We start from the raw sequence: 16,957 nt of genomic DNA on the forward strand, positions 1-16,957 counted from the left end.
GTTCTGTGAAGCGCTTTGGGACGTCCTCCCGACGTGAAAAGCGCTATATCAAATGCAAGGATTATTATTATTATTTATTATATATATACATATACACACACACACACACACACAATGCACTTCAGGCACACTTTATACACACCCTATAATTTTACGCCCCATGAGAAACAGATGGTGTATTTGCAAAGAGCCAAATGCAAAGCAAAGTCAAGCAATGTGTGTGTGTGTGTGGTTTTTTTTGCTTCCTCTTAGTTGAAAGCGAAAGTGAAAGGTAAAAGCAAATAAAAAACACACACTGCACTACACTTGGGGCCAATGTAACTTTGCGAGTGGAGTGAATGGCGCAGACAGTCAGACTCTTCAGCTCTGAGAAGGGACCATGATTCGCTTTGACCTGCAGTCTTTCCTCCCCAAAGGACCCAAGAAGAAGAGGAGAGCTCAGAGGGGATGCGATATGTGTGGAGGGGAATGGGACCTCGGTGTTGAGAGCTGCCTGTGACCCACATACCCCCACAGTCTGTCCACGGGTTCATCTCCTACTCCCCTATGGCTCTGCTCATTGCACTCCAACCTCTGCTGCTGCTGCTGCTGTGGATATTCCCATCACAAGCCACCGACTCCGTGCTCTCAGGTGGGTGTCCCTGTCCCTGTCCTTGTACCTGTCCCTGTACCTGTCCCTGTCCCTGGAGCTGTACCTGTACCTGTACCTGTACCTGTCCCTCTACCTGTCCCTGTCCCTGTCCCTGTACCTGTCCCTGTCCCTGTCCCTGTACCTGTACCTGTACCTGTACCTGTCCCTGTCCCTATACCTATACCTGTCCCTGTCCCTGTCCCTGTACCTGTCGCTGTCCCTGTACCTGTCCCTGTCCCTGTCCCTGTCCCTGTCCCTGTACCTGTTCCTATACCTATACCTGTCCCTGTCCCTGTCCCTGTCCCTGTCCCTGTCCCTGTCGCTGTCCCTGTACCTGTCCCTGTCCCTGTCCCTGTCCCTGTACCTGTCCCTGTACCTGTCTCTGTGCTGTGCAGTGCGTAACTGTGCGCTTTAACATCCACTGTGATTCACACTCACACTGTCATTTACACTCACACACTGTCATTTACACACATTCACACACACTCATTCATACACACACACTCATTTACACACACACTCATTTACACACACACTCATTTACACACACACTCATTTATACACTCACAATGTCATTCACACACACACACTGATTTACACACACTCATTTATACACTCACAATGTAATTTAGATACACTATAATTTACACACTAATTTACCTACACTAATTTACACACACGCTGTCATTTACACACACACATTGTCATTTACACACACACTATAATTTAAACACACCCTGTAATTTACGCACTGTAATTTACATACACTGTAATTTACATACACTGTAATTTACACACACACTGTAATTTACATACACTGTAATTTACATACACTGTAATTTACATAAACTGTAATTTACACACACACTGTAATTTGCACACACTGCAATTTACACACACATTGTAATTTACATACAATGTAATTTACACACACACTGTAATTTACATACAATGTAATTTACACACTGTAATTTACACACACTGTAATTTACACACACACTAATTTACACACACACTGTAATTTACACACACTAATTTGTGGAGTCCTGTACCTCAGTGGTTAGAGCACTCGGTTTGCAAGTGAGAAACCTGAGTTCAATTCCAGGCAGAGGGCGAAACCTTGGGCAAGTTTCCTTACTCCACACAGAGCCTAATAATAATCCCTCCAAAACCAAAAACAATAATAAATTGGTCATTCTCAATCCACGACTGTTTGTGGGACATTGCTGTGCACAATTGGCTGCCGCGTCCGCCCACAAATATACAGTCAATTCACTTTACAGTGTGTTCTGTGAAGCGCTTTGGGACGTCCTCCTGACGTGAAAAGCGCTATATACAATGCAAGGATTATTATTATTACACACACTGTAATGTACACACATTAAATTACACACACTGTAATTTACGCAAATACTGTAATTGTACAAACTGCAATTTACACACATGCTGTAATTTACACCCACACTGTAATTTACACACTAATTTATACACACTGTAATTTACACACTGTAATTTACACACAGTATAATTTACACACACTAATTTACACACACTGTAATTTACACACAGTATAATTTACACACACACTGATTTACACACTGTAATTTACACACATACTGTAATTTACACACTAATTTACACATACACTAATTTACAAACACTAATTTACACACAGTGTAATTTACACACACTGTAATTTACACACTAATTTAAACACTGTAATTTACATACACACTGTAACTCGCATACTAATTTACACACACACACTGTAATTTACACAAACACTGTAATTTACACACACTACTTTACACACACCCTGTACTTTACACACAGACTGTAATTTACACACACACTAATTTACACACACACTAACTTACACACAAACACACTGTAATTTGCACAAACACTAATTTAAACACACTACTTTATACACACTACTTTACACACTAATTCACACAGAAACTAATTGACACACATGCACTGTAATTTACACACATACTAATTCACATACACATTGTAATGTATATATACATACTGTACTTTACATACACACTGCACTTTACACACCTACAATTTGCATACACACACTGCACTTTACATGCACACTACAATTTACATATATACACACACTGTATTACATACACTGCACTTTACACCCTCACGACACATTACAGACACTTTTACACATTACAGACACTTTACACGAACACTACAATTTGCCCATACACACTGCCATGTACGTAATTTACACACACACTACAATTTACACACTGCACTTCACACACTACACTTTACACGCACAGTACAATTTGCACACACCGCACTTTACATCCAAATGTATGCTACAATTTACGCACACAAACACACGCTACAATTTACACCCTGCAGTTCACACACACACAAACACCACAATTTACACACACACTACATTACACGCACACTGCATATTACACACACATACACTGCTATTGCATCTAATATCTGATGTAATACCTGGTCCAAAACTGATTGCCTTTCACGATGAAAAAAAATTATGATTGTTTTAAAAAGGGGAAAAAAATGCAAGTGCTCTTCTTAAAGTTGTGTGTGTGTGCGAGAGACCTGGGTCTCTGTGTCCCACAAACAGTTGTGGATTATTTGCATTTATTTGAATTATACTGCGTGTGCATTTAACGACTGCATTCAGTTACGAAAGCAGAGTGTAGATGAGTGATTAAATCGGATTTTATATGACTTTCGTAAGTCTGCACACGTTATCGTCAGTCAACATTACCGAAACTGATCTTTCAGCACCAGTTGATTTGTCTAGAAATTGTAAGGTCTGGTTAGACAGGCTAAACCTCTGGTTTGCAGTCATACACGTGTTGTCCCTCTCGCTCGCTGTCTAAATTCCTCCTCTAGATAAGCAGTAAAACTCGCATACATCTTGTACACTTATACGCTTTGTGGAATCCTTTAGCTCAGTGGTTAGAGCATTTGTTTCGCAAGCGAGAAGACACAGTTTCAGTTCCCACGCAGGGCGAAACCTTAAGCAAGTTTCCGCACTCCACACGTCTCTGTTTACCAAGCAGTAAGTAGGAACCCGTTTGTTAGTCGATTGGCGGAGCACTTTTTTCGTGGTAATAAGGACGCTGCTGTGCACAATTGGCTGCTGCGTTCCTCCCACAAAATAAACAGTTAATTCACTTTACAGTACATTCTGTGAAGTGCTTTGAGACGTCTCAATGACAATGATAAGGCGTTGTATCAGGGTGCACGGATTTTTATTGTTATTGAAATAATTGGATAAATGACAGCTGCCGAAGGACTTCAGGGGAGATGGGGTCTCACTTGATAAACAAGAGCCATATGTCCCAGTCTGTGTATCCAGACTGCCACAAAACAGTACAATTTACGTTTACACAGCGTCTTTTACGTCAGGAGGATGTCTCAAAAGTATATGACCCTGTTGTGGTTGTGTGCTCAAGCTAGGGCGGGAGAGAATGTGGGGGGGGGAGGGGGAAGATGACCGGAAACACGGTCAAAGGGGTAGGTCTTGAGCAAAATCTTTAACGAGGCAATAATAAATAATGTAACAAGGGACTCCTTTTATAGACTCATCACAGTGAGTTCCGATGCCAAAATAAATGTAGTGAATTATTAACTGGAGAAAGGGGAAAACCTTATAAGACGTGGATTGCTAATGAGCTAGGAGTTTCCTTACTCCACGAGCCTCTGTTTACCTCGCAGAAAGTAGATTGGTGGATCGATTATTCCGGGGGTAATAAGCCCTCCAAAAATAAATAAATAATAATTTGCTCACTCAGTCCACGACTGTTTGCGGGGACGCTGCTGTGCGCAATTGGCTGCCGTGTTTCGCCCACAAAATATGCAGTCGATTCACTTTACAGCATATTCTGTGAAGCGTTTTGAGACGTCTCGACGACGTGATAAGGCAGTATATCAAATGCAAGGATGATTATTATTATTATTATTATTATTACCGACTGAAGCAGGGTGACACACCAAGGGAGCAAGGAGTAGTCAAAAGAAGTTAGATACATTCGGGGTCGATGCTGATGGGGCAAACTGTTGCTGGATTCACAAACTACAATAAATAATCCTTAAAGTCAGGGCAAGGTACATATACTTACAGATAACACCAAATTGGGTGACCTGACTCTAATCCTAACCCTCAGCAATCAGAGGAAAGACACCAAAGACCTTACAATGAGAGTTGACAGTTATGGGCTGATCGTTGGCAAATGAAGTTCAATGCATTTGGATGCAGGGTACTGATCAGAGGAAGGAACAGTGATAGATACATGTATGCCACGGATAGAAGAGAACTTGTCAAGGGGAATGTCAAGAGTGAGTGATGAATCCACTAAAGAGAATTCATCACCCATCGTATCCAAGCAACAATAATAAAAATAATAATGATCCTTGCATTTGGTACAGCGCCTTTCACATCGGTAGGACATCCTAAAGCTTTTCACAGCGGAGTGGAGTGGCTGTGTATTTGTGTGCGAACGTAGCAGTTGCGCACAGCAATGGCCTACAAGAGGCCACGGAGCGAGTGATCAGTTTTATTTGGGGGGATTGTCGGCCAGGACACCGGGAGAGGGAAACTCCCTTCTCTTTTCAAATAGCGCCGCGGGATCATTAATGTCCACCTGAACAGGCAGACGGGACCTCGATTTAACGTCTCACCCGAAGACGGTGCCTCCAACAATGCACTGTACCTCCAACACACCCCCAGCGCTGTATTGGAGGCTATGTGAGTTCAAGCCCCACAATTTTCTGACTCAGGGACGTGAGTGCTACTAACTGGCACATAACTGGCACCAAAACAGTATGGCTATCAAGCAAGTTAAACAGGATGCTAGCGTCTTTGCCAAAATAATTTTAATTTCCCACATATGATGCTCAAGGTGTGCCGTTCTCTGGTCAAGTGATTGTGATCACATTTCGCAAAGGTCACAGCAACCCAAGTTGACAACTAGTGTTGTGGATTACGCCCCAAAGGCAGATCACATTTGGGGGCCCTTTGAACTACGCACACAAAATAAGCAACAATATCTTTTTAAAATGGCCTCATAGTCGCAAACATGACAATTACACGGTCAAAACCTGTACATGTCAATTCCTGCTCCACAGGTAGGATTGTGGAGCGGGTTCAATCGCGCCCGGTTTTCGATGTAGATCTGAGTGAGCTTTTTGGGTGAGACTCACCTTATTTCACTTAAAAATGAAAAACAAGTAACGGTAATTCGGTCACTTCTATGGCTGAGCGCAGTCGGCTGCCGCGTTTCGCCCACAGAATGTAGAGTCGATTCACTTTAAAGTATATCCTGCGAAGCGCTTCGAGACGTCTCGAAGACGTGATAAGGCGCCGTATCAAATGGAAGGATTATCATCGTTATTATTATCATTACTATTATTATTATCATCTTTGAGAACGAGCTTTCACCTTCACAGACTCTTACTGGTAGTAGTAGGCACATAGGAAGGGCAACTGCTAATGTTGGAAATATGAGTCAACCGGGATAAATGGAAGAATGTGGCTAAATTGTGCCACTGACAGCAAAACAGACGAGTCGCGTGCCGTATAACTGCTCGGGGGCATTCTGCTCTACCCAACTCCATTCCACTTTCTCTCACCTTTCGAATAATCGCGCAGCACAGCCGTTTAGACGCAATTAAATTAACAACGCTGTCAATTATCCTCCAGTGAGTAACTCTTGTAAGCCTTCAGAATGAAGTGTCCTTTTGTTTGCAAGTGCGGGTGATTCATTGCGCTCGACTGCCAAGGTTTTAAAGCAAAGCTGGAAAGATAGCCGATAAGCGAGGTGGACGAATGTGAGGCCGGGTGCAGTTCTTGTTGGCGGTGGGGTGGGGGGGTTTGGAACCCAGCCCAGCCCAGCCCAGCCTTGCGAAATCCAGCCCAGTCCAGCAACCAAGCGAACTGAACCAAACCCAACCCAGAGCAGAGCAGAACATCCAAACCCAACCAAACTGATTCAACCCCGAGCCTTTACCTCCCAGCTGCACGACTGTTTGTGGGACGCTGCTGTGCGCAATCGGCTGCCGTGTTTCCCCCACAAAATCCACAGTCACTCCGCTTTACAATATATTCTATGAAGCGCTTTGAGACGTCTCAATGGCATGATAAGGCGCTGTATCAAATGCAAGGATTATTATTCTTATTACTGTTACATAAAACAGTAACTTTCCTTGAGAATGCAAATTGTTCCTTTCTATATTTCCGTTTCCAAAGATAATAATAATAATAATAATAATCCTTGCATTTGATATAGCGCTTTTCACGTCGGGAGGACGTCCCAAAGCGCTTCACAGAACACACTGTAAAGTGAATTGACTGCATATTTGTGGGCGAACGCGGCAGCCAATTGCGCACAGTAATGTCCCACAAACAGTCGTAGATTGAAAATGACCAATTTATTATTGCTTTCGGTTTTGGAGGGATTATTATTAGGCTCTGTGTGGAGTAAGGAAACTTGCCCAAGGTTTCGTCCTGACCTGCCTGGAATTGAACTCAGGTCTCTCACTTGCAAAGCGAGTGCTCTAACCACTGAGCTACAGGACTCCATGAATTTGTGTTCATGATTGATAACAGCCGACGAGTTGTCAATCTTGGTAGCTTCGTGGTGCTAGAGTGACGGCTTGGAACCAGAATAGGAGCAGACAGGGTGAGAGGGGAAGTGCGTGCGTTTGTGTATGAGATGGATTGCCAGATCAAATATGTGCAATTGTGTCTGTACAGAGGAGGAGGAAGTGAGGAAGTGGAGGGGAGCATCTGTGTACGATTCCCCAATGACCTCTAATCTCCTCCGAGCAGCTGGTGTCTCAAGTGCTTCGAGACACTGCCCCACGCGAAGGGTGCTGTGTAAATAAATGCGAGTTGTTAAGGTTGCGGTTGTTGTTGTATCTTCCCGAAGCTCCTGTTTGAAAGTTGCGCACAAATTTCAGTCCTCCTTTAAACCGTGAGGTCTGCGCTACTCCGAGACACTGGCAATAACAGATCAGCCAGCCTGGCTCAAGTTGGTAGAACTCTCGCCTCTGAGTCTGAAGGTTGTGGGTTCAAGCCCCAGGTCAGGACATGGAATCACACAGTCAAAGCTCACGCTCCAATGCAGTGCTCGGAGGGGGTGGGGGGTGGGGGTAAGGGATGTTGCATTGTTGAAGTTGCCGTCCTTCGGATAAGAACCCCCCCAAAAAGTAGGCACGCCAGAGAAAAGATCAAATCCCACCGCGCAAAATCACAATGGAACAATTTTTTGGGGGGTCAGCCATGTTTAAGAGTATCCCAACCAAGCAGAGAATTCCATGCATCCCACCCACAGATGGAAATTCACAGAAATGCACATGAAACAACTCCACGCCCGGCTCCGAGCTGCTTGAAGGGTGCTATAATAATAATAATAATAATAATGCTTGCATTTGATGTACCACACCGCCAACTTGCACTGATATCGCGCCCTACCTGAAGGGTAGCGTCTCAGAGTGCTCGTAGCACCTCATCACGTCTCTGTGACGTCTCAAAGCGCTTCACAGAATATACTGTAGAGTGAAATGACTGTGAAGCGAAATGTCCCACAAACAGTCGTGGATTGAGTGACCAATTTATTATTATTATTATTATTATTATTTTAAGGGATTATTTATCCCCACAAAAGTGATCCGCCAATCGACTAACAGCTGGAGTCCTATTTACTGGTAGGTTTATTCATTTATTTATTTGGGATTTAATTATTTACTTATTTAGGCGTGATGTGCTGTCATTTAATATGTTAGAATCAGACATCTGCTGGCGTGAAGTCAATTATGCAAGCGTATGTTTTGATGGATTTGTTAAATACTTCCACATCTCTGCGCAATTGAGGGATCAGCATATCCATCAATATTTGGGTATCGGCTTATTCCTTTTAAGGAGCGATTCTTGTCGGGCTCGGCGATTGCGGAACCGTGTGCTCCGGGGAGCGAGGTTAGAGGAGGAAGGGAGGAAGCAGGCACGCAAAAAGATTCGTCAAAGCGGTTTGAATGCATGCTACAACTGGTAGCAGGATCAGAGCGAAGGAGCGAAACCATTGCATTTTACAGCACCGAAGGGGAGGCAATTCAACTCATAGCACCCGTTCCGGCTTCTTTGAAAGAGTTCTTGATCTGGTCTCACTCCCCTGCACTTTCCCCACGTCTCCTCATCACGTCTTCGAGACGTCGGCATTATACTGTAAAGTGAATTGACTGTATGTTTTGCGACCGAAACGCGGCAGCCAATTGCGCACAGCGGTGTCCCACAAACAGTCGTGGATTGAAGTGACCAATTTATTATTATTAGTAGTAGTAGTAGTAGTCGTATTAGTATTATTATAAATAAACAAACAAACAAACAAGTAAACAAATAAATAATTGATTTCGAATAATAATACTATGTAATTTACTATTATTATGCTACGTGAGCTCAAAGTCCTGTTACGTGTGCTTAAACGACCTTAAAATTTTAAACGTCCGCCTCTCCTGATTCCAAACTCTGTGGCTGTCCAGCGTCCTGGGACGTCCACCAAACCAGGAAAAGCGTTGTGTAAGTGTAATTGGTTACAGTCATCTGGCTCAGAGGTGAGAACATCTGGAGACTGAACCAAACTGAAGATCTGTAGATCGACTCTTGTGGAGTCCTGTAACTCAGTGGTTAGAGCACTCGCTTTGCAAGTGAGAGACCTGAGTTCAATCCAGGCAGAGGGCGAAACCTTGGGCAAGTTTCCTTACTCCACACAGAGCCTAATAATATTCCCTCCAAAACCAAAAACAATAATAAATTGGTCATTTTCAATCTACGACTGTTTGTGGGACATTGCTGTGCGCAATTGGCTGCCGCGTTCGCCCACAAATATACAGTCCATTCACTTTACAGTGTGTTCTGTGAAGCGCTTTGGGACGTCCTCCCGACGTGAAAAGCGCTGTATCAAATGCAAGGATTATTATTATTATTATTATCTGTTATATTCACTCCCTCATATGAGAACTGGCCACTTGGCAGGCTGAGATGTGGATAGTTATCCCAGTCAGAGCGACAACTGGCCAAAAATAAATAAAAGAAAACATTCCCTGTGAGTTTCCACCTCTTAACAGTGCACAGATGTTCAGCAATCTGGAGTCCTGTAGCTTAGTGGTTAGAGCACTTATCTTTCAAGCGAGAGGACCTGAGTTCGATTCCTGGGGAGGGCGAAATGTTGGACAAGTTTCCTGACTCCACACACCTCTGTTTACCCGGGGGTAAGTAGGAACCCGGTTGTTAGTCAATTGGCGGATCGCTTTTCCAGGGGTAATAATTCCTTCCAAAAAGAAAATTAATAAATTGGTCACTTCAGTCCGCGGCTGTTTGTGGGGACGCTGCTGCGCGGCGATCGGCTGCCGCGTTTCGCCCACCAAAACATATCGGCAATTCGCTTTACGGTATATTCTGTGAAGCGCTTTGAGACGTCTCGAAGACGTGATAAGGCGCTACGTTAAATGCGAGGATTATTATTATTATTGTCTTGTAAGCAGAATTTTGGTGCGGAGTGGGGGGGCGGGGGGGGTGGCGAACAAACTGCCGCAAGAGTTGCTGTCTTAGCTCCGCAGGCACTCCCTTCTGGCAACGCTCCAGTTCAGGTGAAAAATACCATGTTGTGCTGCCAACATCCCAGCATTTCTCCCTTCGCCTCGCCCTCTCCTCTCTGCCTTCAAATCTGATATCTTCGACTGCTCCTATAATAACAATATTCAATAACCCAATATTCTTAACAGGTCATTACATGCAAACTCTATGTTGAGTTTTTGGAGGGGCTTTTTTAACCCGCCTGACGAAGTCTTCTTTCGTTTACGTACAAGACCACAAGATTGGTTCAGATGAATTGGCCCATATGCTCTCATGTTTTCCAGAACACCCGCCCTACCGTCTTCCCATCAAGTTGTATTTTTTTTTAAAACTGTCTAAGCATCGCGTCCTCAACCGCTATCCTGTTATCCTGTTCCAGGCAATTCATTTTAAGATATATTCTGTGAAGCGCTTTGAGACGTCTCACTGATGGAATAAGGCGCTATATCAAATGCAAGGATTATTATTATCATTATCATCATGCCATGGGGGGAAAACAAACCAAATTACATCCTGTCCTCACCTCATTTGGATTATTAAGAGCCCCCCACCCCCACACCTCGAGACTATTTTGGTTTAAAAATGGGCAGAATTGAGGAAAACTCCTAAACGCGATTCTGGTTTGGAAAACGGTTTTGCAAAACGAGCCAGACTGACAGTGAATTGAAGATTTTTCCAAAATTCTGTGTAAAATTTTGAGAGGAGGTAGTCCTTCGGGCTAGGAATCAGTGGAAGTTCATGCTCTAGAATCAAGAACACTATATGATATTTACTCCCCTCACTCCCTGCGCCCATCTGCCTCTTCAGATGGCAATGAAAGATCCCACAGCCACTATATGGGTAGAGGATTTCTCGCAGTGTCCTGAGCCAACAATCCCTGAGGCAAAAATTGGTCGCTCACTCGATGGCTGTACACAGGACGCCACTGTGTCTACAAAATGGAGTACAGCAGCTCAGTGGTTAAAGCACTTGCCAGCCAAGCAAGAGAGGACCTGGGCTCGATTCCCAGGCAGAGCAAAACCTTGGCCAAGTTTCCCTACTCCACATGCCTGATAATAATCCCCGAAGAAAAAAAAACAATAATAAATTGGTCACTTCAATCCACGGCTGTTTGTGGGGACGCTGCTGTGCGCAAATGGCCGCCGGGTTTCGCCCACAAATAATTACAGTCAATTCACTTTACAGTATATTCTTGAGGCGTCTCGAAAACGCGACGAATCAAATGCGAGGATCGTATAATATTTTCAACACTCGGTTGGCTTGATCCGAAAATTTGGATTGCCTGAGGGCCTGAACAAAAAAAACAAGTAGAACCGTATGTTGAAACTGTTGAACATTTGACACAACCGCTTGAGCAGCAGCAGAGTGGCGGTTCAGGCCAAGACAACAATAATTGATGCAGAACAAGGAGTTGGCATGTAAAATTCGCTTGTGTCAGCAAAGTATTGAAGAAAACTTAAAATCAATCCAACAGGAAATTGTAACATATACAGAACATGTAAAGAAAATGCACATATACAAGAAAATGCAGCCAAAGCGGGTATACCACCAGGCCCTACTGAAAGCATGTGGTTGTTACAATAGTAATAATAAGTACGTGGTTGTTACAACAGTAATAATAATCCTTTTGTTTGCTATAGCGCCTTATCACGTCTTTGAGACTCACAAAGCGCTGCACAGAATCTACTGTAAAGTCATTTGACTATATTTTGTGGGCGAAACGTAGCACACGATTTCCGCGCAGCAGTGTCTCACAAACAGTCGTGGATTGAGTGACCAAATTATCTTTATTTATTTTTGAAGGAATTATTACCCCCGGAAAAGCAATCCACCAATCGACTAACAAACGGGTTCCTCCTCAGTGCTAGGTAAACAGAGGCGTGTGGAGTAAGGAAACTTGCCCAACGTTTCACCCTGCCCCAGAATCAAACCCAGGTCCTTGCGAGGCAAGTGCTCTAACCACCGAGCTACAGGACTTCTAGCCAATGCAGTGGGTTTGATTCTGAAATGACAACAAGTCCGCAGCAGATTGACTTACTTCCCTTTTTTTGCCTCTTCGCAGGAAGCTGTGGACGACCCGATCTGAACGTTCCCAATGTCAACATGAGCGTGATAACAAAGAATAGCTTTAAGGTCGGAGACAGACTGCGATTGACGTGTGACAATGGCTACGTGAGGAAGGCCGGGACATCAAACCTCATCCACTGTGAGGCAAACCAATTCCAATGGTCGAAACCAAATCTCACTTGCATTCGTAAGTACATCACACTGTGTAGAAAGAATTCTGAGTATTGAGGGCTAAGTGTCGTATGTATTATTCAGGTTAAGTGACTCCCGGTCTAGGTTGACAATGCGATGGAGTGCTTGGCGGAAGCATTGCATTATCAGGAGTGCTGGCCTTTGGATGAGATGTTAAACTGAAGCCCATCTGCTGGTTCGGGTTGGATGTTAAAAATCAAATTGCATTAGAGAAGGGAGTTTGTCTACCCCCGGAGTCCTGGCCAACAATCCCCCAGAGAAAATTGGTCATTGATCGCTTGGTTGCTTGTGGGGACATCGCTGTGCGCAAATCGGCTACCACGTTCGCCCTCCTGTAACATACTCAGTCACTACACTTTACGGAATGTCCTTTTAAGCACTTTTTTAGAGGTCCTCTTAAAGTGAAAGGGCCAATATTGAACCCACAACCTTCTGATTCAGTGGAGAAAGTGCTACCAGTTGAGCCAGGCTGACACCTAATTGCAGGTGTGAAGGGCTCCGGACTGCTCCACATCTCCCGCCCAGCCTGCATCGGCTTTCGGGCCTTCAACCTCTCTGCCCTCACCCTTTGGAACCCCGTCCCACATTCCCTTCGCCTCACTCCCTCCCTTGCCACCTTCAAGGCACGTCTCAAGACCCTCCTCTTCGACCGTGCCTTCAGCCAACCTCCTACCCTCCCTGTCTTCCACCCTCCCTTACCCCAACACCCCCGCTCCTACGCCCCCCGCTCGGGTGCAAATCCCTGACTGTCCAGGGTCTTGGGATGTCCTCCCAATGTGAAAGGCGCTGTACAAATGTAATCTGGTATTGTGTTATTGGGCTCAGTTGACCAGCAAGACTAATTGGGAGCCGTGAGATTCAGGTCGGATTCAAAGGAACATCACACCCAGAAGCTTTAAGCTTGCCAACCATCACACGGATAGACTAGTTGCCTGTACATTGTGTTGTATTATAGCTGCTTTTTTTTTACCAATTGGTCTTTACAGCCTCTCTTTCCTGCCACGTTCGAAATCATGAGGAAATGTGGCTAAGACTTATTGCCTGACTAGATCTTAGTACTGTACATTTGTTATAATAATTTTTGTAAAGAGCAGAATATTTATTTGCATGTGATTTTGAAATGCCATCTTATCGACCGCCATCAGTACGACTTCTACTCCATTTTCAGGTCAGATTTTGTTTTACTAATTTAGAATGTGTCAAAATATTACGGCAATAAAACCGGGAAACATGCTACAAATCCTTGAACAGAACTCTGGTCAGTCGTGGGGCAGGGTCCACCTGTTATGTGTAACCTGAGCGTGTGTGTAATAGCTCTGCTTTATGCTTAAAAAGGCGTCCTCTTCATGAAAAAGCCTCTTCGGCAAACCTTCACCTGACTCAAGACCCTCCTCTTCGAGCGTGCCTTCGGCACCCTCCTACCCCCACCCTCCCTGCTCTCCACCCCTCCTGAACCCAACCCTGAGCTCAGGACCAAATCCCTGACTGGCCAATGCCTTGGGACGGCTTCCCGACCTGAAAGGCGCTGTGTAAATGTAATTTGTTGCTGTTTTCTTTTTTAAAACGCCTGTTCCAACAACGTCCAAACTCATCGTCCAACATGACTTTATCACAACATGGACATCTCCCGGGTTCCCTTCACGCTTCTCTGCACAAAGGTTTGCCGTGTGCTTTTTCACGAACATAGCGTCCTGTTAAAGTGTGGCCATTTGGAATTGCGCTATGCCATAGCAAACGCTTGATGACACATTGGTACCTGTACGTTCCGTTAACCCTATCCGCTGCTTTGATTAACCCAATGGACGCAGATGTCAATGTTTGCGGCTTTTTACCTCAAAGATGTTGCTGTGTTTTTCAAAAGCTCTGGTTCTGGACAGGGTGGTAATGGGACCTTAGTGGATTAAGGGCTCTTCTGAGGTTGGTTTAAGGTGCATTCTTTTGATATAGTAGCAATGCTTCCATCCGACCTTGCTGCACATTTTCTTTCCCATGTCTCATTTCATGCTAAATCAGCATTTCTCTTGGTCTATTCACAGGTCACTTGTGCGCAGGAAAGGTGATGATCGAAAATTGTACTGACACAAAGCATTGGCAGTGGGTGGGGTTTAGGAACAGGAATATTTACTAAGGACACCGAGACACGGAATCCGTCCAGTTAACAGGGAATTTAAGCGAGCTTGTACTAGAGCGGTCGGTGTTCCATGACTGAGTTCGTATACGTTTCCACATTGTCTCAGTAAGGCCATAAATGCGCTTCTGTGTTAATTGGATTCCTGTAGCTCAGTGGTTAGAGCACTCGCCTCGCGAGCGAGAGGGCCCGGGTACAATTCACGAGCAGGTCGAAATCTTAGGCAAGTTTCCTCACTCCACACTCCTCTGTTTACCTAGCAGTAAGTAGAAACATGGTTGTTAGTCGATTGGTGGATCTCTTTCCTTGGGTAATTATCCCAAATTTAACGACTGTTTGTGGGACACTGCTGTATGCAATTGGCTGGCACATTTCAACCACAAAATATACAATTCACTTTACAGTGTATTCTGTGAAGCGCTTTGAGACGTCTCGAAGACGTGATAAGGCGCTGTATCAAATGCAGGGATTATTATTATTATTATTAATTGGTAGGAGCCCAGTTATCTTTTTCACTGATGCAATACTTGATGCATTCCTCTCGTTACCAGAAGGAGTCCCCCTTTGGTGAGGTATTAAGGAATCTCGTTACGAATTACCGCTATTTATTTATTTTTATTGGTGAGCAATGAGCTGCTCCCTCTTAGGCTCCTTGTTCTGAACTAGTTGAAATTATCTGAATCAAAACGTATAAGTGCCTTGACCTGAACCTCAGGAGCGATGCACGACCCCAATTCGTTTAAAAANTATAAATATGCAGTCAGTTCACTTTGCAGTATATTCTGTGAAGCAATTCCATATTTTTCACGTCACTACTTAATCTTTACTAAAAAGCCCGGAAGCGACTGTTGTTATCTATAACCCATTGTGCACAGTGGCTGCCCTGAATGTGCGGTAATATTGAGAAGTCTTTACCCATTAATTACAATGTGAGGAAATCTAACACTCAGAATTTGTATGCGTTAATCCTCGCTGTTATATCCAGAGATCCTTTAAAGAGAGCATTGGAAGTTGGCCAACATTTTGAACTAAGATAGCTATTATCTGTGGCAAAATTGCCTTCGATTGAGCCAACTGGAACACCTCCATGTATCTCAAGGTTGCATTGGAAGTATTGTAGTTTCTAATGCACAAAGCATTTTCGCACTATCTCATTAAGGCCACATAAATGCGTCCTTGTTAATTGATAGGAGACCTGCCCTAATCCGCCACCCCAACCACCACCCCCCCCCCACTCCCCCTCACTCCCTCTCCGTGGCGTCCTATAGCGTATTGGTTAGAGCACTCGCCTCGAAAACTAGAGGACCCAAGAGGATCCAGTTCAATTCCTGGGCAGCGCGAAACCTTAGGCAAGCTTCCATACTCCATACGCCTCTAGCAGCAAGTAGGAACCTGGTTGTTAGTCAATTGGTGGATTGATTTGGGGCTAATAATTCCTTCACACAAAAAATGAGTCTAGTGCCCTGGCCTTCCACCACTCTTCCTGACAACCTGTTCATCAGTGATTACCCTCTGCGTTAAAAAGAAGTCCTGAAAATGCCGTTTACAATTCTAAACCTATGTCCTCGTGTTCCTCTGTTGTATTGATAGCTTTTTCAACCCGTTTTGCGTAACTCTGTGAGGTTTTGTCTGAGTTGCCTTCTCTCAAGACTGAAGAGGCCAAACTTGTCTAGTCGTTGCTCAAAGCTCATTCCTCTAGCACTGGGGAATCATCCTCATTGCTCTCCTCTACCTAGGGTTGTGCGTGGGTAGCCTCCTTATGTCGCGGCAATCAGGACTGTGGGCAGATTAGCTGACGCTTTTGCCTCTAAAATACACAGTCGCTACAATTTACGGGCCATTACCCTTTTCATCAGATCCGCTTTGAGACATCATAAGAATTTGCCAGACAAAAGAAGACCGGGGTCCATCCAGTTTGCCTTCCACCACCCTGGCAGTCGTTGGTACATGCCGCGCCCCAAACTATATACTGTACCCCAAGGTATTATTTCCCAACAGAAATCTATTTGTTCTCTTGAAAGAATCAACACTTTCTGTTTCCACCGTCTCCCTAGGGAGCCTGTTCCATACATTTATTACTCGCTCACTGATGTAGTGTTGCCACAGATTTGTTCTGAATGTACCCCCTCCCCCCCTTCAATCGCAGGCTGTGTCCTCTGGTTCTGCTGTTCAGTACAAGATAAAACAGCTTATCATGGTCTACATTATCTAGTCCGTTTAGAATCGTAAGGACGGTAATCATATTGTCCCTCAACCTTCTCTTCTCCAGCATGAAAGGCGCTCTATCATAAATAAGGAT

General features: G+C 44.3%; 1 protein-coding gene across 4 annotated transcripts in view; it reads left to right on the top strand.

Annotated features, from left to right (window-relative positions):
* Positions 1-311: 311 nt before the first annotated feature.
* Positions 312-16,957, top strand: part of il15ra (interleukin 15 receptor subunit alpha) — a 30,995-nt gene continuing 14,349 nt past the window's right edge. For all 4 annotated transcript variants that reach the window (XM_007890824.2, XM_007890826.2, XM_007890827.2 and 1 more), the window contains exons 1-2: positions 312-631; positions 12,334-12,525. In XM_007890824.2, the coding sequence (XP_007889015.1) occupies positions 547-631; positions 12,334-12,525 (277 nt within the window). In that variant the 5' untranslated portion in view covers positions 312-546. The remainder of the gene's footprint in view (positions 632-12,333; positions 12,526-16,957) is intronic.

Source organism: Callorhinchus milii, unplaced genomic scaffold (assembly GCF_018977255.1).
Source record: "Callorhinchus milii isolate IMCB2004 unplaced genomic scaffold, IMCB_Cmil_1.0 Scaffold5, whole genome shotgun sequence".
Lineage (NCBI taxonomy): Eukaryota > Metazoa > Chordata > Chondrichthyes > Chimaeriformes > Callorhinchidae > Callorhinchus > Callorhinchus milii.